General features: G+C 39.4%; 1 protein-coding gene across 3 annotated transcripts in view; it reads right to left on the reverse strand.

The window, feature by feature from the left end:
* The window catches only part of BABAM2 (BRISC and BRCA1 A complex member 2), a 171,811-nt gene that overhangs the window by 44,332 nt on the left and 104,800 nt on the right, over window positions 1-22,679 (reverse strand). For all 3 annotated transcript variants that reach the window (XM_042477082.1, XM_042477091.1, XM_042477074.1), the window contains exons 8-10: window positions 17,506-17,605; window positions 15,188-15,258; window positions 14,058-14,140 (exon numbers count right to left, since the gene is read on the reverse strand). In XM_042477082.1, coding sequence (XP_042333016.1) covers window positions 14,058-14,140; window positions 15,188-15,258; window positions 17,506-17,605 — 254 coding nt within the window. The remainder of the gene's footprint in view (window positions 1-14,057; window positions 14,141-15,187; window positions 15,259-17,505; window positions 17,606-22,679) is intronic.

The following is a 22,679-nucleotide window of genomic DNA, read 5'->3' on the forward strand; positions in this document are numbered from 1 at the left end:
AAGGGGCCAAACGGCCCCTTTCTCCTTCTCCCCGCCGCCGCGGGGTGTCCTTGGGGCTTGAAGCCCCAAGGACACCCCTTTCCAGGCTGCGGGGAAGGGGCCTTTTGCCACTTCCCCACAGCCCGGAAAGCGGCGGATCGGGGCCTCAGCGGCTGCCGCTCTAGACACTGAGGCCCCGATCCGTCGGGGAAAGGTGCGCATACAGGCCGCCCCAAAGGGGCGGTCTGTAACGCGCCATAGAGTTGGAAGAGACCAACTCTATGATTTATCAACCTATTCAAAATCTTAACATTGTGAATATATGCCTCTTGTTCTCAAAAATGGCTTTCCATCTGAGGATGCTCAAATCTGTGCATATGAAGGGCAGACTGTATAAGCTTATTGGGTTTTGGTGACTGGTTTTGAATGTAATTCATTTAATTTTTTAAAAATTATCTTTTTATTAAAAAGAGAAGATGTTCAGGCTTTCATCAAACGATGTATAAATATAATTTTTAAGAAGAGACAGATTAAATTAAATATGGTCCTTATTACAATGTTTTTCTAGTAATATTATGACTCTAATATTATTATTCGCATTTAAGAGGGCAGAAATGAGTGCTAGAGAGACCTGTCTGCTTGTTCTTAGTGTAATGTCTTATGGGCTATGTTCCAAAAGATTTGCATTCTTCAGCATGATCACTGCACATGTAGGAAACTATCCATCAGGACACAACTACAGACCACAGACCAAACTAACATGTGTCTGACCAAATTCTTTTCTTTTCCTTTCATTCTTGATTGAATCTCTGGTGGGAAACTTGAATAAGCTGAGGAGGTGGCAATGATCTGCTAGTGGGGTTCTTTGAGACATCTGGCTGACAACTTTATGAAACAAGATGCTTGACAAAATGGACTCTAGACTGATACAGGGGTCTTTCCTATATATATAGGTACAAAATGGACAAAGTTTCTAGGTATGCAGAGAAGGAAAACAAAAAGAATCTGTCTTCTTTGGAACTTAGAAAATTTGCAAGATTCTGTCTCACAGATATGACATATTGTGTAGCATATTAACAACACTGTGTCTTTTGTCCTACTTATAAAGCCATCACACAAAACTATCATACAAGCATTAGGGAATGCATATTTTTAACATAATGCTTCCATCTGAAGAGTTGCTTTTTGGCTCAGCATTACTTGCTTAGTGAACTTTATCTCAAACAATGGGCAGAACATGGATTTTTGACTGGCAAATAATTCTACAATCCTTGTTATTTCTTCTAGTTAGCTACTTTCATGAAATGCCATGAGCTGAATTGGACTGATGCAATTTAATATTCTTCCAGGATTGAATCAAGGACAGAATAACCAAGATTCAATATTATCCAAATACATTATCTTCAGTTTCTTGGTTCAAATATAATAGCCATTTTTTTCCTGCAGTAGTGTCTTAAAGAGAAGAGGAAAAATCAAGAACAATGTTCCATTAGAACTAACTGGATAATATAGGTCAGTCAAATATAATTATCTGGACTGGAAATAGGCCAGAACCTTAGGGCTAAAATCTTATTTAAATAAGAAAAAATAGATTTTTGACCAGCTTGAAAGCTGCATCTGACTGTATATTTTAAATGGGAGTTGAAAGCTTCCTACTGTGATTTACCTGCTCATCTATTTCATATCATAATTCAGGCTTTCAACTTCACTTTAAATAAATTCTGTGCCTCTTTGGGCATCTAAGGATAGTGTAGTTTGCTGAGGTATGGTGAAGAAAGCTTTTTATTCAAACTGGTCCTAATGCAGGGCAGATCAGCAGCAATGCAAACTGACTTTGCAATAAAGTGAGGAGAGGAACATAGAAATTTAAAGTCAATAATTGTCATGTAATACAGTGGCCAGGAACCAAAAGTAAGCTGCACTCAGCTGCTATTGCCTTTTTCTTTTATAAGGAAGATGGATCCATCTCTTTGATGCTAGGTTTCATCAGTAGGGGTGTGGGCTTTGGGAAACTGGTCCTGTATTGCAGGTTGGAGTTACAGCTAGTTCGTAAGTTTTGACCAGCTGATCAAGCATTTGTCCAGTACATTGTGTATTTTTAGCCAAGGTTTCAACTATTTCTTAAGTTAGTCTCTCTAAGTCTGACAATTTTTTTAAATTTTTTAATAAATTGTTTAATAAATCCATTTTAATGTTCCACTGTTTTCCAAATTTCAGGATTGGGGCCTCCAGTTTTTAAGTGCTCCATAGACCCCTTCAAATAAATAAGTTAATTTTCCCAGAGGTTGAAACATTCATTTTGGGTCTACATTTGAGACTCTGGGAGGTGTAGGCCAAGAACTCACATTTCCAAGCTCTGCTTTTTTCCTACTGTGCAGTGTTCTAGGTTTCCACTAAAGTCAACATCAAACCACCTTTTATGGTTGGATTAAAACAACAAATTTCTGCCAAACCAAGAAAGAAATAGGCAATACACTGGGAGAGACACTGCAGTTCAGAAACCTGCAATCATTTGCACACCTAAACCTCACATAATGGAGTAGGGTGTCTTTAAAAGTAAACATGTATGCTGTAACTATCTAAGGAATAAATAAGAAAAGCTTGTTATAAATTGTAGCCAAAATTGCAATCTTTTTCTATGTCACAATAGACAATATAACTAACTTGACCAAGACACCTGGAAGCACACTCAAAAGAACAATCACATTCCACCTCATCATCTCCCAAGAATCTTCAGAGTTTGCTGCACACAAGATAGCCTCCTAGTCTTAATGGCTGATACTTTATCTTTTTTAAAGTTCTCAAGGGTTTCTTCTAGTTTCCAGTTCTTTGCTTTGTTTCTACTGCACCAGTTTCTATAGCAACGCCTTCTAACAGTAATTACACTGGCACCAATATATGTTTCACTACAGAGTACTAATTATGCCAACATGAGACATTTAAAAAACTACATTGTAACCCCAAAGGACACACAGCACCAGTTATGGCAGTTTGTGTTTTTCATTTTTTAACAGAACACAGTGTCCGTCGGTGGTGAAATGAAACTCTATTGTTGGTGTATTATAACCGTGGGAATGCACATCCTCTAGATGTTGATGAGTACCAAGGAGATTGCTAAGGAACAAAGAGGATATTTTAGACTTATTGTGTCCAAATACAGCTGTGGAAGGCTGCTGAAGTTTGGCCATGTTTAACTGGTAACAAGAAAGCAACTTCAAAATTAAAACATTGTTACATTATACAGATAGAGCAAACGGCAGCATCTTGTTGTCTCTGTGCTTTAAAGGGGAAAGAGTTTATTGCCTTCAATTTTTTGTACATTTCTATAAGGTTGCATGCTGCCTGGAGTGTGTAAAAAAGTGACTTAGAAAAATCTAAAATACAGTAAAATGGGAACAACTGAGCACAGAAAATATACTTTCTGGTTACAGATTCTAGGTGATTAAGGCAGTGGGTACCTGAAGTAGTCCATGGATCTCTCAGTTATGCAAAGCATGATGAAAGATGGAAATGTTCTAATATGTTGTTTGGCTCTTGGAGGAAGAGGAGGGGAACTCATGCACAAATGAAATGAAAAACAGCACTAAAAGAAAGTAATGCAGCCATTTAGTGTTTACCATTGGTCTATCATTTTAGAGAAAAATCTTTTCTTTCTGTTACTTTCAAGCTCTTCTTCATTCAGAAGGCTCTTTCCACAAGCCAATAAAACTATCTTACCTCTTTTATGCACTGAACAATCAATCCCAATGCTCTGTTCTCTTCTGTGGCAACAATTTGAATCACAGAATTAAAGAACTGAAAGGGTCGCAAGGGCCATGTAGTCCAATCTCCTGTCATGCAGGAATACACAACTAAAGTACTACAAAAAGGTGGGCATCCAGTTTCGGTTAATAACATCCAAACAAGGAAAGTCCTCTACCCTCCAATACAGACTATTCCACTGTTGAAAAGCTTTTGCTGTCTGAAAGTCATTAGTCACTCTTCTCAAGGATGAAGAGAAACCATTGGTGAGTACTCTTTGGGTTTGGTCCATAAACAAGTTACAAATCTGCCTAACAATAGCATTGTATAGCCCACATTTTACAATCTTGCCTACAAGAATGTCATGGGGAATCTTGTGAAAAGCCTTACCGAAATTAAGATACATTACATCCACAGCATTTCATTTATTTACCAAGCTTGGGACTCTCATGAGATAAAAATTAGACTGGCATAGCTTGTTTTAGAGAAACTCGTGTTGGCTCTTAATAATCACAGTATTTCCTTTTAAGTACTCATAGGCGGGTTATAAACCGCACCCCCCTAACCCTAGTACGGACTGAGTCTGTACAAAATGGTGGCTCCCCTTCCACATGGGGGCCGCCATGACAACGTCATGACCGCGCCACCTCTATACGGGGGCGGGGCGGATGTGACATCGTCGGTCCGCACCAGGGCACTTAGTGCGCCCTTTGTGCGGACCAGGAAGGAGCTCCGTTTCGGAGATCCTTCCTGGTTTGCGGCGCCGCTTTGCGTCGCTGGGCGCAGCCTTCAGACAGCTGCTCCCAGCGAAGCAAGGGAGAAAGGGCTCCTCCCCGCCACCGCAGGGTGTCCTTGGGGCTTGAAGCCCCAAGGACACCCCTTTCCAGGCTGCGGGGAAGGGGCCTTTTGCCGCTTCCCCGCAGCCTGAAAAGCGGAAGATCAGGGCCTCAGCGGCTGCCGTTCTGGCAGCTGAGGCCCCGATACACCGGGGAAAGGGGCGGGTACAGCCCGCCCCAAATGGTCAGTCTGTAACCCGCCATAGAATGACTATTTAATGATGGGTTTTAGAATCTTTCACAAACACTGATGTCAAGCTGACTGGTTGGTAGTTGCTCAGAACCTGGATTATTTTAACTCTTTTTGAAAATGTGGGGGAAATTCTCCTTCGTCCTGCTGGAACCTCTCATCTTCCAAGGATTCTCATAGCCTGATAGTGGCTTTGAGTTAATATCTGCAGGCTCCTTTAGTGCTCTTAGGTACAATTCATTAAGCCCTGGAGACATGAATCCATTTAGAGTAGCTAGGTATTCCTATACAGTACTATCTCTTTACTTGTTCTGGACAGAAGCCTCCTTATAGCATCATATGTTCTACTTTCACCAGTTATAGCACTCTTTTCCTTTTGGGAGAATATGGGGCTGTACAGATCGTTGGCAGATAGCTGCCCTTTCCTTGGCCTAATCGGGGCCGCAGCCACCTCACACTGCAGCCTCAATATGGCTGCTCTCCAAGGGGTGCCATAGCCACTGCGGCACGGCTTTGGCTGGAGTCACGCCATGGATGTTGCACAACATGCAGAAGAGTGTGCAATGTCTTGATGTGTATTGCCCCTAAAGGGGCAAAGAAAGTGTCAATAGTTCTGCCTTCTCTCTGTCATCTGTAAGAATCTCACAATTTTCTTCATGCAGTTGCTTTATTATTTCTTTGTTCTTTCCCTTGCTCCAAACATAGCCCAAATCCCCTTTCTTATTATTTTTATTATTTTGAACTTCTCTAACAAGACTGAGCTCATTCTCAACTTTAGCTTTTTGAGCTTCCTCCCTACAAATGCTAACTATTCATTTGTAATTGGTGATTGCACCTTCTTCCACTCCTATTCATCGGTTTCAGATGAAAGTTCTTTATATGCCCACTTCTTTACATGTTTTCTGCAATATGGCCTTCAATATCTTATGTAAGAAGTTCTCATCTGTCATGAACTCTCTTCCCTTCAAGCATATCTGACCATAGTCCAGAGTGCATGTCTAAGTACCTTTGGCTTCCTCCCTCCTCTGTACTGCAAATCCAGGAGAACCTGTTCACTCACACCAAAGCTTCTCACTACTTCCATTCTGTTGACTGGTTACAACTTCAGGGATTCATGGATGATACAAATTATCTTGTCCAATTTAAAACCAGTTTCAGAGCATGGTTGATGGTATCAAATGCCACTGAGAGGTCCAAAAGCACCATCAGGGATACTTTCCCCCATCAATCTTCAGGAGAAAATTATTTTCTCCTGAACATTGATGGGGCAAAGTGTCCCTGCTGGTGCTTTTGGACCTCTCAGTGGCATTTGATACCATCAACTATGGTATCCTTCTGGAATGCTTGGGGGATCTGGGAATCGGAAGCATTGTGCTTCAGTGGGTCCAGTTCTATTTCTTGGGCAGGTTCCATACGATGGTGGTTACAGACAGCTGCTCCTCAAAAAAGGAGCTGTTATATGGCATACCACAAGGTGCCATCCTATCCTGTTCAACATCTACATGAAATTGCTGGGAGAGTTCATCGAAAGACAAAGGGCCAGATGCTATTAGTATGCTGATGACACCCAAATATATTTCTCCATGCCTTCAAATACAGCTTTAGCTAAGGACAGTGTGTTTTTACTCTATATGAATGCCTGGATGAGATAATAGACGGGAAGAAGTAAAACAAATTGAAACTGAATTCAGACAAGACAGAGTTGCTTGCTGTCAAAGGTCCTAACCTGGGTTTGGAGATGTATTAACCAGTTTTGGATGGGGTTACAGTCCCTGTGAAAGAGTGTATTTGAAGCTTAGGGGTGCATCTGGATCCGTTACACCAAATGACAGCTCAGACAATAATAATAATAATAATAATAATAATAATAATAATAATAATAAAAATTTATTTGTATTCTTCCCACCTCTCCCAATGGATCGAGATGGGATTACAGCCGTAAAATAACCATAAAAGAACAGTAACATCTAATTTACATATAATAAAACAGTAAGTCACCTAAAAATTCAATTCAACACAATAAAAATATATAAAATGCACAATTGCATTCCTCTTATATGGGACAAAAGTTTGTGCTTCTGGTAAGACAACTCCTTATGAGGTGGTTCAAACTAAGTTCTTGAGGAGGATTCTCGGAACCCCCAACTGTGTTTCTAATGCTACTCTCAGGTTGGAAACTGGTCTATTGTCAATTGAAGCCCATATCTGGATCCGCAAATTTAATCTATGGTTAAAAATGTTCTTCAACCCGTTTGGCTTGGCCCCATTAACATTAGCTGATACTTTTGTTTCAAATTGGAAAAAGTCTCTAACTATAAAACATTCATCAATTGGGCTTTCGACCACATAAGTAACAGCATTATGGTACAACAAAGCAAAAACACTTATAACCCAGCGTATTAATGACATCGTTTTGCAAACTCACATAAGTCAATCACCCTTATACTCAACTATTGGGGAAGTTGGAAGAACTTTTACACATGCTAAATATTTGGACAAATTGAGTGCCCCCAAGTTGAGAAGGGCCTTCATGCTCACAAGACTGAATATATTCCCCTCAGCTGTGCTTGAAGGGAGATATAAAAAGGTACTCTATTCATGCCGGTTCTGCCCATGCGGCATAGAGGTAGTGGAATCAATCAGTCATATTCTTTTGTACTGCCCCCTCTATAAAGAATCTTGAGCTCTGTTTATTTCTCCTCTTATCCAGCATCTTCCATGTAGGCAGGAGAAATTTTATATAGATTTCCTCCTTTCTGATTGCAAGGAACAGGTGACAAAATCTATTGCCAGATTCTGTTCAACTGTGATTAGTTCCTGCAACTTTAAAAAAAAAAGATGCAAAAATTCCCTGAGGGAATTTAGATTACTATCTAAGGCCTGTTACACACAGGCTTAAAAGTACGTGCAGAGCGCGTACTAGGGTTAAGGCGGGGCGGTGCTTCTGCACTGCCCTAACCCTAGTGCGCGCTGTGCGCGCACAAAAAGACAGTGGCCGTTCCACATGGCCGCCGTCATCGATACATCACGGCCGCGCCGCCTCCAAACAAGGCGGCGCGGTTGTGACGTATCGGGGTCGTGGCAGGGCGCCTTCCTGGTTTGGTCCGCTGGGCGCAGCCTTCAGACGGCTGCACCCAGCGGACCAAAGGAGAAAGGGGCCAAACGGCCCCTTTCTTCTTCTCCCCGCCGCCACGGGGTGTCCTTGGGGCTTGAAGCCCCAAGGACACCCGTTTCCAGGCTTCGGGGAAGGGGCCTTTTGCCGCTTCCCCGCAGCCAGGAAAGCGGCGGATTGGGGCCTCAGCGGCTGCCGCTCTGGCCGCTGAGGCCCCGATCCGGCGGGAAAAGGTGCGCCTACAGGCGGTCTGTAACGCACCTAAGTTTGGTTTTTATTATCAAACCCTACAGCATAGCTAATTTGATTTCACTTGTTGACTGGATAATACATTGTCTGTATTATATTTGGTCTGTTCCCTGGCGTCACATGAAGTAGTTTTAGTTTTTACGTGATGACTGAGATACAATCATTAACATCCCATCTATATTATACAGGAAATGTTTTATACCCTTGTTAAACTGATCATCCTCCCTAGGATGACAATGGTGTGGGAGATGGTTATTAAAGGATTATGCTTATAAACAAATATGTTAAAGTTATATTTTAAATATATCGTCAACCTTCCCAACTTAATTACATAATGGAACATTTAGGATCTAGTTGTCTAAGCTATGAACATATATGTATTTTGATGGAATATAATACATTAGGAGGCCATCCATTATTTGTATTATTATATTGTCTTGAACTATCTGTGATTGCTAATTTTTGCTGTTTGTATGAGCTGGCTATGTGCCGTAAATAAAAGTCATTCATTCACAAAAACATCATATAAAATGCACAACTGTGATCAGAAGTGGGGGTTTTCATTAAGTTCTTCATAAGAGGTTGGGTGGGTAAGCCCGCCGGAAGAGATCCATCTTAAGTGCTTTCTTGAAGGCATCTGAGGTGGTAATAAGATGGATCTCTTCTGGCAAGTTGTCCCATAACTTGGGGGCTATGGCTGTATACGCTCTGTGGGAAGTTGTTGTTAGCGTGATAGATAGATGGGACGGCCAAGAGTGCTTACTATCAGCTTCAGCTGTTATGCCAGCTGCATCCCTTCCTGGAGCTGGAGAACCTAAGGATGGTAGTACACATGCTGATAACTTCCAGGCTAGATTTCTGCAATGTGTTGTACATTCAGCTACCTCTGTATCAAATCCAGAAACATCAGATAGTTCAAAACATGGCAGCCAGATTACTTACTGTAACATCCAGGAGTGATCATATCACCCCAATATTAAAATCACTCCACTGGCTGCCAGTCAGTTTTCAGGAAAGGTACAAATTGTAGGTTAGTACATGGTCTGGGTCAGGTTACCTAAAGGATTGCCTCCTCCCATATAATTCGCCCATACACTCAGGTCCTCTGGCAGATGCTCCAGTCAGTCAGGACTAGGTTTGTGACTGTCAGCCAGAAGATTTTCCTTCAGCCACCCATAGACTGCTGGGAAAGATTCAACAATTCAACACACTGTCTGAAGTTAAAACTGCATTGAAGGTTAATCTCTTCCAGTAGGCCTATCCAGATCCTTTTTAAAACAGTAAATTTTAAATGATGTATTTTAGATGTTGACTGTTCTTTTAAAATGGTATAAGTTTTAACTGATGTTGTGTCCTTAACTGACATATATTTGTTGGTCTGTTGCTGTTCTTCACCTTAATGATGATGATGATTTCCCTATTGGTTAGGATCAGATCCCAAATAGTTGATTCCCCAAACGTCTATAAGAAGAAGCTCTGATCTGAATGCAACTTTGCTGTTCATTTGTAGAATCATGAAAATTGTAGAGCTGATTTCCCCTGCCAATTCACAAAACCACTGCTTTAGACCTTACAATCTATTTAAATACTTTCAAAGAAGGAAAGTTCATCTCACTGATGAACTACTCTTACTATCAACAATTCTTTCTAAAGTTTAATTCTCTGGTCTTTTAATTTTAATCAAGTGGTTTCAGTCCTATTCTCTGGAGCAAAAGAAAACAAGCTTACTCCATCTTCCATGTGATAACTGTTCCAATATCTGAAGATAGTTATCTTATCACTCTCAGACTTCCTTTCTCCAGCCATTCCACCCCCTGTAAAAAGTCCTGCTATTCCTCACAGAACATGATTTCCAAACTCATGTTTTCTTTATGGCCCAGTACAGATGGGCACTGAATGACACCCTCGTCACGTGCTAGGGTTGCCTTGGGGCGGAGTGCCCACACGCCCTGCAGCCTTAGCACATGACTAGGGCGTCATTGCTGCGCAGCACCGTATAGATAGCATGTGTAGTGATAACATTGCTGCTGCGCTGTGTCCAAATGGAGTAGTGCAGCAACGAAAGGTGGTCCCAGCCCGCCCTTTTGGGCCCATCTGTACCAGGCCAATGATACTTTCTAACTTATTAGTATCTTTCTGAAACTGGATAGAATGCTCCACGTGAAGAATAGAATGGTACCATTACTTTCCTTATTCCCTGGGCACTATATTTCTGCTAGTACATACTGGAATTAAATCAGCATGGCTGAACACTGCACTGATCTGGCTAACGGGCAAGAGGTCTGAATAAATTTAAGATAGCTAGGTATTCCCATGCTATCAATTTACTTATCTTGGGATGTATTCCTCTAACTCTAACATTTATTCTATTTCCAACAGTTTGAACACAAAGTAGGTATCAATTTGTTCATTTTTTTCTGTCAACCACCAACATTTTATTATCTTCTCCATGCAATGGATCTGATGTTTCCTTGCTCTTCCTCTTCTCAAACATAGCTAAGGAACCCTCTTTAATCATTTTTAACCTCTGAAATAACTGTTCAGGAAACAGTCAAATAACAGTTAAATAATAAATAGTTCAAATAACTGATCTACAAAATGTACTATTAAATTCCTTTCCTGAGGAAATGTAAAATAAAAAAATCATATATGGGTATTATGCAGTCACAATATAGTGATAGCCATCTAAATAGCTTCTGCATAAATGTATTAAATACCACTTGTTACTTTTTTTTAGCTGTGTCACATGGAGAAGGTGAAAATAAGTCTTTAAATGAGTTTGTTAAAGTGCTTTCCATTTCTGAGCAGATAAAATAACAGCAATCGATGAAATATATGTCCATCACGATACTAATTATATAATTAGTATCATTTCAACCCATCTTCACAAGACCTCTATGGAAAATTCTTACCTTCAATAACCATCACACTGGCTTTCTGAATCAAAATCTGCTCAGAAGTTATATTTTGCCCACTGTCGGATTTTAGCACATTTCAGTTACTGCAAACATTTGTGATAGCTATTTGCATATACTACATGTTTCGTAAACAAATACAGAACATTATAATTGGCATTTAAATATAAAATGATATATATTTTTAGAAATTCTTCCTTAGAATATTACCTTTATTTTCACAATAAACTTAATAAAACAAGGAAAGCTCAGATGAAGACTTCAATCTTGTTATGACACATAATTAGTGCATCAAACTGTTTATATCACATGTACAGTCAGCCCTTCTTATACACAGATTCAAGCATCCATGGTTTGAAAATGTTAAAAAAAAGTATAAATTTCAAATATCAAACCTTGATTTTTCAGTTTTTATAAGGGGCACCATTTTGCTATGTCATTATATTTAATGGTCTGTTACAGGACAGGCCAAAATAAAAGCTGCTTCGAGTCAAAGTGGAGGTTAGTGTTTCAATGATGCATGCGTCCTAAGAGTCCAGAAGTCGCCACCAAAGCCACGCTCCCGTCCTTAGGGCTGGAGTGTGGCTTTGGTGCGATCTTCGGACTCTTAGGATGCATGCATCATTGAAACACCATACCTCCACTGTGACTCGAGCAGCTTATTTTTGGCTGTCTGTAACAGGCCAATGAGACTTGAGCATCCACGGATTTTGTTATCGGATCTTGGAACCAAACCCCAGCATATAATAAGGGTCCACTGTATTTTACTTTTCTGTACTTTAAAATTTGTCTTCTTCTGACATTTCCATAGATAACAGAAAACAGAAAATATATGTTTTCCCCCATATATGTTGAAATACTTCATGTGATATTAAACATTTCATGTTAAAATGCACATCTTAGAAATGAAAGCCAACATCACTTAGGAAATGAACTGCATGTTTCAGTGCTTTCTTTGTAATAACCTTTATTACAGAGAACAGTTTGCCCTGGGCTATTCAACAAAGCTAGTGATGCAACAACTTGCATGTGTAAGTTGCTATGCAAGCTCTAAGGCTGTAGGATTAATTGACAGTGACAAGCTATTCAGTTGTAATAATCTCTCTCAAGAGCTTTAAAATTAATTAAACTGAAAGCTCAAAATATTATTTTATAGTTAAAAACTTTGGTTACTAAATACTGGATGGTCACTGTAGTGAAGCATTGTAATTTAAAATTCAGTGGAAAAATATCCCATAGCCTGACAATCTCAAATATTGGAAAGTTTAAGCAACTTAAAATACTATATACAAATTATAGTAAATATAAACTAATATTTTTAATGCTTGTCTTTAAAAAATCCTTATTTGTAACAATATAGAACATCATCTTTTGGATATAGGCTAAGAATGAATGTTGTATCAAAACCTTAGGGTACCCAGTGATATTGCTGAATTCAATCCATGTTATACTAGTAAAACAAATATGTCATCTGACTATCCTACACATTTAGATTTATTTTTCATGTGAAGAAATATCTGGTAACTCCATGAGAAGTGCAAAACACATTTGCCCATACAGATGAACAAACCAGAGAACTGCTTTGTCATAGTCAACTGGAATCCACACTGAATTAGGTCTTGACCAAGGACTGATACTTGCTCATGTGAATCTACTTTGAACAACCAGAAATAGAAAACGTCACAATAATCTTGTTATTATAAATAATATTGTTGAGAGGAAGCTGGTAAAATAGTGTCTCAGAATGACATACAAATTGACAGAAAAAAATATTGCAAAATGTTGTAAGCCAGCCAGGGAAAGAGGAAACCAACATCAGAAAAATCTGGAAGAGCTGTCAGGTTGTGTCACTGATACAAAAGGAAACAGCAGTGTGGGATAAGGGGATGGCAAACAGGGTGGTGAAAACTAGAAGCAGGACAACTTCAATATGGAAACCAAGCTGTCTGTAAGATATATAATATTTGCCTGTTCTTTTCATTAGAACAGGTGAATTACTAAATTTCTCAGTAAAATCAGTATATAGAGAGATCTTGTAGCACCTTTGAGACTATCTAAAGAAAGAAGTTGGCAGCATGAGTCTTAAGTCTATGAAAACTCATGCTGCCAACTTTTTTCTTTAGTTAGTCTCGGTCCTATAAGATCTCTCTACCTACCAATTCTACACACTAACACAGCTATATCTTGGAATTCTCAGTAAAAGTTTGCTTCTGCTAAGTCTAGCACTCTCGTTCACTATGTAGTACAGTAAAACCAGGATATAAATACCATCTCAGCTCAGTGCTACTCTACATCCTTGTCATACAGGTAGTTGAAGACATGAGGTGCTGAATATTGTCTTCCCTTCACATTAGCAGTCAAAGAGTGGAACAAACCACCTGAAAAGGACAGACTGGGGCTGCTCTGGAGCCGATTGCTCTGGAGCCATGGCAACCACATGCTTCAGCCCCAAGCCAGGTGTGATGGGAGTGTGCAGTGTGCTCCTAAGCCACTCAGAAGGTGTCTTAACTTGCTGGTCTGTTCCAGCCCTAAGAGAAAATTTCTGAATATTAAGTACAGATAAGAAAGGCCTCATTCTGTGATTCCCTCTCTACACCACTGTTGTGATTCTGAAGGCTGATTATACTAAGCAGTAGAAAAAAAAATGAGTAACAGAACAAAATTTAACGGGCATTGTGGGAGAGCACCTGATCAGTACAGCATGCTAAATGTCTACTGACAGATGGACAGTTAAGAATACCCCAATCTGTTCCCCTGTCTGTGACCTTTAAGGAAGTTTCTTTTGTATCTTAGAGAAGTTTTTTAAACAAATGAGCAAAACAAATGGATGTTACTGATCTGCATAATTCACTACTACCTTTTTTTAGATGGCAGGTGGGATTTGCAACTGTAAGGACAGCATAAAAAATACATAATCATGGAATAAAAACAGATAAAACCTTTATAATCTTCCTGTAATTGGTTTATACCCTTTCAAATGTTTTTTTAAATTTCAAGTGGCTAGACATTTCTGCCCAAGGCGAATGACTACTCACTGTGAACAAGGAAGCAAAAATCTTTCCACATCAGCAACAAGGTGAGCTTTGTAAAACCTTCAGCATCATATTCTACCACACCGCTATTTAAAAAAAAAAGTATCTGTTATTAATATTGAAGCATATAATTGGATTACATTAGGAACAGAGATCACATAGCATGTTCCATGCCTTCTGGTGAGTGCACATCTGTATGTAGCAGATCATCACAGTGCATGATATTTTGATTTCTTTCTTTTCCAACTTTTTTTTGTCCCAGAAGAGGAAACTGGAAGCTATGCATGTATGGTATCAAGCAGGTGCATCCAATAAGACAGCCATTAGTCTCTCCCATTTTTGGATCTCACAGCCTTGCTCTTCCTTTCCTGCACAGGCTCTTTAAAGCTCTATGAAAGGTCCCTCCCACACAGACAGGTCTTTTTGATTGTATGCATTAGAGGTTATTTGTTTAATATTTATACTTGTTTTGCTACCAGTAAATACCCACAGGGGCTTAAAGAAACGGATAATAATATACCGAAGAATAAATATACAGTCTACAGAACAAATGGAAAACAAATAATCAAATGCAGCAATTAAAGCCATTAAAACACCAGTAGAATTAAAACTTAATAAGCTGTCTGAACATCAGTGTGGACAGGACAGGGACGTAGCCAGGATTTTGGGAAGGGGGGGGAGGTCCAGACTAAGTGCCACCATTATATTGGGGCTTGGGTGCAGCGGCGTGGCAGCACACACCATTCATCGTATCTAATGGGAGGGGGGAGGACCCCCACCCCCCTCTCTTGGCTACGTTCCTGGTCAGGATGTGTGTGTGATTTTTGCCAATTCTCCCTTTTGCCATGACCTCCTCACTGTACCACCTTCTTCAGGTGGTACAGAAAAAGGTAGAACTGGTGAAAATTACCTCTTGCCCTTCTATCAGCAGGCCTATTACCCTTGTGTCGTTGTTAAGCAAGCAATGCAATGAAAAAACTATCAAGGTCTGTAATTCTAAACATCCACACTTTGAACAACCTGTACTGAAAACCAGATGTACTGTCAGTAAATACAAGATTAGGTAGCTGGCTAGCGTATAAAAGCAACTTATTTTGGTTTCATTCCATTAAAAGTGAGGCATAAATACTTACGTTCCAAAATGACTAAGAAAGGCTGCAATATATTCTCTTCTCTTATGGTAACCCTGAATAACATACTGCACCTATATCAGAAATTAAGGGGGGAAACCCAGTGAAGATATAATAAAGATGAATGACAGTACTAACGCCTTCTTTTAAAAATATTTTACTAGGAATTGTTTCTTACTCTCTGTTTATAACATAGGTCACACATTTTCTGTGCGTACAGTTTAGGAGAATGGGATTGTAGCACACTAATTTTACATACACAAGCAACAAAAGATTAGTAGGTGTGTAAACATTTTCACATAAAAATTGCTTATCAACAGATATACTACAGATATTTAAAACGTCGCCGATTTGGTTGCTTTTACAACAGAATAACATACTAGCCTCGGGAATTTCACATATGTGAACAGTGTTAACTAGATACTAAAGATAATCCATCCAAAATAACCTGAAAGAGAAGCTGGAGGGTTACACAACTTTTTCAAATACATAAAAGAAGAAATTTTATACTTATCCTCCTTTGCTGAAATTTGATTTGCCAATAATGAAGTGCTAACGCTAGAAAAATGCCAACTGGAAGGCATGCACAATGCCACAAAACACTGAGTTATAGAAGCACTTGAGAGATGTTCTTTGCATGTGCTCTGGACCAGGGTGCCACTCATCTAATTCTCCATTATTATATGAGAATGGCAACTTTCTACAACCTCTTACAGGCTGAAAGAAAATTAAGTGTACATATTGTTTATATTGGCTGTGTTAATGTTGGATTGCCTTGGCTGGCAAACAGCTGTGCTAAATTACCTGAAATAAGCATGATACAATCAGTGCTAAGAGCTATGTTACACCCTCTCAAAATAAAATAATTCTATTTATAAAATTGGATGTATTTCAGTTTATACAGAAATTGTTATTTTGAATGCTTTAAGTGGGATCTAAAATGTTACTCTGGGAATAGAAAAAATAGGTAAGCTGGTATTTTTTTAAAAGTTAAAAACAGCATTTTGTACTTGGAAACCATATAAAAAAAGATAACTTCAATAAGACAGCCACAACACAAACAGAACTAATGACAGAAATGCATTTGAAAGAATGTTTCATAAAATTGTAATTTCTAGGTTTCCTTTAAACAAGAATGGCTTCAATTAGAAAAAAGCACAAATCTGGAGTATTCGATAACCAGATTGCTGAAAGCTTTGACCTAATGTTACTATTTTAAAGGCTGTGAGGCTGCAATCCAAAAGACTGCACAGTGTTTTCAGATACCTCTTCTGTTAGAAAAGAATCAACAAAAACTAACTCTTGAAGGTTAGAAGGGAGCACCAAGGCCATTATATCAACATTAAGCCTGACGGATTGCCTTCAGGTAGCATTGCAACTTTGCCATTTATATGTGGCACCCTTGGGTCCTGGTCTAAAAATCAGTCTTCTAAGAGACTTCAAATGTATTCATGCACAGCCTCTTTCTTCTCTCAGTCATTTGAAACACAACAACTTTGCAATAAACAGCAAAAAGGTCAGATGCTTGAGTTTTTCCTAATGAAAATACTTTACTCGTTTTGGTATGATTATAGAGAAGAATCCGAAAAGAACATAGCTTTTACTTAACTATAGAATGTCAAGATAAACATCAGTGTAGCTAAAAATTAGAGAGATACCGCAACTTGATGATTTCTGCATGCTTAGACTACAACTCCCACAAGTCCAAACCATTGACAATGTTAATTGAGGCATATGGAAACTGCAGTTCACCATTTTTAGACCAAGTTTCCTACTGCTGCTCTACACAAACAAGTTTATCCTGAATGTTATATTTTAATTATTTATTTTTGTAATAATCTCTTCAGCAAAAAGAGAATTTCAGGATATTTTAAATAGAGTACTTTGTGCAGGTGCCAGCATTTATTACAGCCTGACACCACCATTTTTTTTTAAAAAAGAAGAAAGAATACAACCGATTCCATAGGTTGCTATTAAAAGCATATAGCAGAATATCCTACCTTCCTGTTAAATGCAATAGTTGACAGGGATGCAAACAGGTATTTTAGGTGTAATGCAGTCACAAGCATACTCAGGGGAAAGGTGACCCTTTTGTCTCTTTTCAACTTTACAATATCACAAACTGCTTTTGAAATATCTTCCACTTTGGAAAGACCCACAACATTGTGAAGTGATGCTCAAGAAAAACAAGCTTGATGTTCTGCTTGGTAGTCAGGCCGTACAGTTTATTTATAATCAATACACAAATTTAGCTCTAAAGGACTTGTATTGATAACACTGTTATAGGTAAAAAGCTAGTTCTGCTCTGTTTACTGTATTACCTTGTTGGTTAACAGCTGGCATACTTGGGGCACATAATCAATGAGGCAGCCACCACCTGGAAAAGCAGGGATATGAAGGGCAGAAGATCCTCCAAGTGCACTAGAAAGATACATTTATTTAATATTAGATAACGATTCTATGATTCTCATAACACTTTATCCTTTTACAAATTTATTAAGAATGCTGACTCCCCAAAATATATATAAATATGTTATTAGATACAAGTTAATATTAGGAATTTCCACTAGATTGAATTCATACCACATATGGAAAAAAATGCACATTAGCATTATATCAGTGGAACTACATGATGGTTTGGGTATAGGAAAGTCACTCTTGAAGCTAGGTTCAATGACAAAGATGGTTTTGGGAAAGTCTCTCTCAACCTAAACATCTCACATATAGTTGTTGTGAAGATAAAATGTGTAAGAATCTTTTTTAAAAAAAATATTATATGTTACCAAATAATTTGTAATTAAATTAATTACATATCAAACTTTTTGTGATAGAGAGAATCTTAAATGTGTATGGTTATCAATCATTAATTTTAACAAAGTGGTCAAGAAAGAAACTATTTTTAATCTTCTACCTAGAGTGCTGATCACCACATCAGCACTCTAGATCAGTGGTACTCAAATGTTTTACCCTTGTGCGCCACCAATAATAATAATAATAATAATAATAATAATAAATTTTATTTCTATTTCCCACCTCTCCCTGTGGATTGAGGCGGGATTACAACAGATTATTCCAGCAATAAAAACATATGAAATACATTCAATAAAAACAATAGCATATTATCAATAAAATAAGGTTAATAAAATACAATTAACTTTCATAAAACATACACTACTAATGGAGGTGGGGTATTTTACAGCAAATTTGGTGGATAGGCTTGCCGGAAGAGATCCATCTTGAGTGCCTTCTTGAAGGCATCTAAAGTGGTAATAAGGCGGATCTCTTCTAGCAAGTTGTTCCATAACTTGGGGGCTATGGCGGAAAATGCTCTTGGGAAGTTGTTTTTAACCTAGTTTTTGCACTATTAATTTCTTCCCAGATGTCCTGAGAGTGCGGGGCGGATTGTGTAGGGAGAAGTGTTCCCTCAAGTAACTCGGGCCCAAGCCATATAGGGCTTTAAAGGTAATATTGGGCCCGGAAGCTGATCGGCAGCCAGTGAAGAGATTTTCTCTAGATTCAGTTTGAGTTTGTTTTTCCCCATCCAGCCCATTACCGACTCAAGTCAAGCATTCAGAGGAGAGATGCCATCTTTGGTCACTGCAAGAGTCAGAAGCATAGAGAAACATATTTGTGTGTTATCAGCATACTGATAACACCACGCCCCATGCCTCTGGATGATATCTCCCAGCGGCTTCATGTAAATATTAAACAGCATGGGGGACAGAATGGCACCCTGAGGGACGCCGGATGTCAGCTCTCTTTTGCGAGAGCAGCTGTCCCCCAGCCTCACCATCTGGAATCTACCTGAGAGGTAGGAACGGAACCACTGGAGCGCAATGTCCCCCGATACCTAATTGTCTCAGGTGTTCCAGAAGGATACCATGGTCTATGGTATCAAATGCCACTGAGATGTCCAAGAACACCAACAGGGTCACACGTCCCCTGTCAATGTCCAGACAGAAATTATCGACCAAAGCAACCATTTACATCTACACTGGATGGGGGAGTGTGTCCCTGTAGGTCCTGCTGGAACTTTTGGCGGCTTTTGATACCATCGACCATGGTATCCTTCTGGGCTGCTTCTCTGAGATGGGACTTGGAGGCACTGTTATGCAGTGATGCCAGTCTTTGCTGGAGGGGTGAACTCAGAAGTGGTGTTGGGGGACTCCAGTTAAACCATTGCAAGGTTTTGTTCTGTCCCTCATGTTATTTCACATCTACATGAAAGTGCAGGGAGACATCATCCGGAGATTTGGGGTGTAGTGTCATCTGACTTGGATGACAGAATTGGGGGCATACTTACCAAATTTGCAGATGACACCAAATTAGGAGGAATAGCTAATACCCCTGAGGACAGGCTCAAACTTCAGAACGACCTGAATAGACTAGAAAGCCGGGCCAAAGCTAACAAAATGAACTTCAACAGGGAGAAATGTAAGGTACTGCACTTAGGGCGGAAAAATGAAATGCACAGATATAGGATGGGGGAAACCTGGCTGAGTGAAACTACGTGTGAAAGGGATCTAGGAGTTCAAGTGGACCACAAGTTGAACATGAGTCAACAAGGTGATATACCAGCTAAAAAGGCCAATGCAATTTTAGGCTGCATCAAAAAAGGAGAACATGTTATTGTTGTTATCTGCCCTCAAGTTGACTCTGACTTACAGTGAACCTCTGACAGGATTTTCTTGGCAAGATTTATTCAGAGGTGGCCAGCTTTCCTCTAAGGTTGAGAGTGTGCGTGCTGTTTAAGAAGTTACCTCCACTACCACCACTCCACAAAGAGGAATCCCTCATGTGTTCTTAAATATGTGACCATTTGTTTATTTTTTATAGCTATTCACTCTGTAAAAGTATATTCCTTTTAGTTGTAAAAATAGTAAAATTTATTTGAGGTACTGTAAGTATTATTTTAACATTTTTGAACATTTCTTGTACCATTCAATGTATAGCAATTTCCAAACACAGATCATGTAGTCCCATTATACAGTATGTAGAGAGACCTTGGAGCACTTTTGAGACTAACTGAAAGAAAGAAATTGGAAGCATAAGCTTTTGTAGACTTCAGTCTACTTCCTCAGAGCTGCAGATAGTGTCTTTTTGCCCATGTCGCTGGCCATATCCCTAGCTTCAGTCCAGAGTTCTTCTAATTGGTCAATTAGGCTTAATAGTACAAATCTATTTTTTTACATTATTTTAAAATTCTACAGGGATGTTCTTCAGATTGTCGTTTTGCATGATAACTTTTTCTAATTTTTTATATTAGCAGTTCATGTTCTGTGCCACAATTGGCTCCTTGTCTGTATAAGTAGAGGGCAGATTTAGGGGCCAAAATGATGGATTTTGATATGACCAGTGGATAAGTTGAGAGTAAGAATTAGGGGCATGTAACAAAGGATCTAAAGGATGAAGCAAAGGTAAACAATGCCAAAGAACTTACAAAAATGCAGGAGGCATAACTGTTTGTGTTCATACCGAAGGATAGATGGATGAGGGAATAGGTTACACTCTTGTGTTTCACCAGGAGATGGTTTCTATTTTTATGAGAGTTAAAATACAATTGGCGCTCCATTTTCATGGGGGATCTGTTCCAGACCCCCACATAAGCTTGCGCTTATTCAAGCCCCACTCAAGCACCTCCATGTATATTAGGAGGGGCAAGTGTACTGTATTTACACTGTATTACAGTATTTACCCGTGGGTAAGTCGACTCAGATTTTTTGGGTCAATATTTTGACTAAAATTTCTAGACTTATACATGAGTATATACAGTATGTAGTCTACTTGATTTCCATATTGGTCAACAGGTGATGTCCATGTATACAGTCACCTTTTTGGTTGCGTGAAGAATGTATTTCAGTGAACAAACTCTTGGCCTAACAAAAATTCAGTCCATTACTTTTTTGATCCTTGGCCCTATTTTCATACACTCTGATTCTGCTTATATTGGCTTATATTGTGCAAATGCTTAGAAATACTGCTATAGCTTATTTTATGGACATGTCTTATTTTGGAGGAAACAGGGTAGTAAAGACTGAGTATGCTTAGTGGGCATGGAATACAGAATGACCAGGATATATATGTGTGTGTGTGTGTTTTATTCTTTTAATAACTATCTGTTTTACTATTGTAATTATTTAATTCCTTTTTAATGTACTTTTTTCTATGTTTTTAAATGGTACTGTTTTTTAATGTTGTGTAGCTGCTCTGACTCCCAATTCTGGGAAAAGAGCGGAATACAAATAAATATAACAACAACAACAACAAACTGTGAGGAAGGGGAGAGAGAAACAGTATTCCATAGGTCTGACTTTGTGACAGGTTCCATTGATTGTACACTGTGTCTTTTTGTAATTTGTTCAGGATAAGTGTAATATATATTGTTGACAGGGTTGGCAAACACAGCAGAAGTTAAAAAAGAAACCCAGACAAAAGTAAGAAGGGACAAATGCATTCTTAAATAAAGAACATAATTAACAGCAAATTTTCTCTGAGCAATTCTCTTCCCCACAGCAGTGGTGTCTCACCACTTATGGTGTCACCCAGTGTGGCTCACATCCCGCATGCCCTCTAGTTACACCTTTGCCTCAAGGGTGGCACAAGTGAGAGGCTTCTTAGTCACTGCTCAGCCAGTGTGATCAGCAACTATGATTGGTTGTTTTGAATAAGCAGTAGAACAGTAGACCTGGTATCAAGAAATGTGTGTTGGGGGGCACACTAAGGTTGTTATCCCAAAGGAAAGGCCATGGAGCCCCCAAAGGTTTGGAGACCACTGCTTTCAAGAAAAGGTGAAATACAAGTAAAAGGACAGGTTTTGTTTGCAACTCTTTATTGTTACTAATAAACACCCTCACTCTTCAGCTACAGCTTTTGTCTGTTATTATGTTGGTTTCCAGAGAATGAACTAGATCAAGGGAACAGCTGCTGCTAAATCTCGTAGGAGGCGTGTGGTCGTAGTGGGGGACTCCTTGCTGAGGGGTACAGAAGTAGTGATTTGTAGACCTGACAAGATGTCTCGAGAGGTGTGTTGTCTCCCAGGGGCAAAGATCCGTGATGTGACAGAGAGGCTGACAAGACTGGTCAAGCCTACTGACCAATACCCCTTCCTCTTGGTCCACGTGGGAACCAATGATACTGCAAGACACAGCCTGCAGAACATCAAAAGGGATTACGAGGCACTTGGTAGGAAGCTGAAAGGAATGGATGTACAGGTTGTCATCTCGTCTCTTCTGCCAGTTGAAGGGCACGGTCCAGGAAGGGAGAGGAAAATAGCGGATGAGAACAACTGGCTTCGCAGATGGTGCCGCCAAGAACAATTTGGATTCTTTGATCATGGGCTGCGGTTCCATGAGGAGGCACTTCTTGCAACGGACGGGTTGCATCTCACACCAGTTGGAAGAAATGTTTTTGCCAACAGTCTCAAGAATTTGATCAGGAGGGCTTTAAACTGAGTTCCGTGGGGAAGGGAGACAATATTAAGGAAGGCGAAAGGGAT

Source organism: Sceloporus undulatus, chromosome 1 (assembly GCF_019175285.1).
Source record: "Sceloporus undulatus isolate JIND9_A2432 ecotype Alabama chromosome 1, SceUnd_v1.1, whole genome shotgun sequence".
In the NCBI taxonomy this organism is placed as follows: domain Eukaryota; kingdom Metazoa; phylum Chordata; class Lepidosauria; order Squamata; family Phrynosomatidae; genus Sceloporus; species Sceloporus undulatus.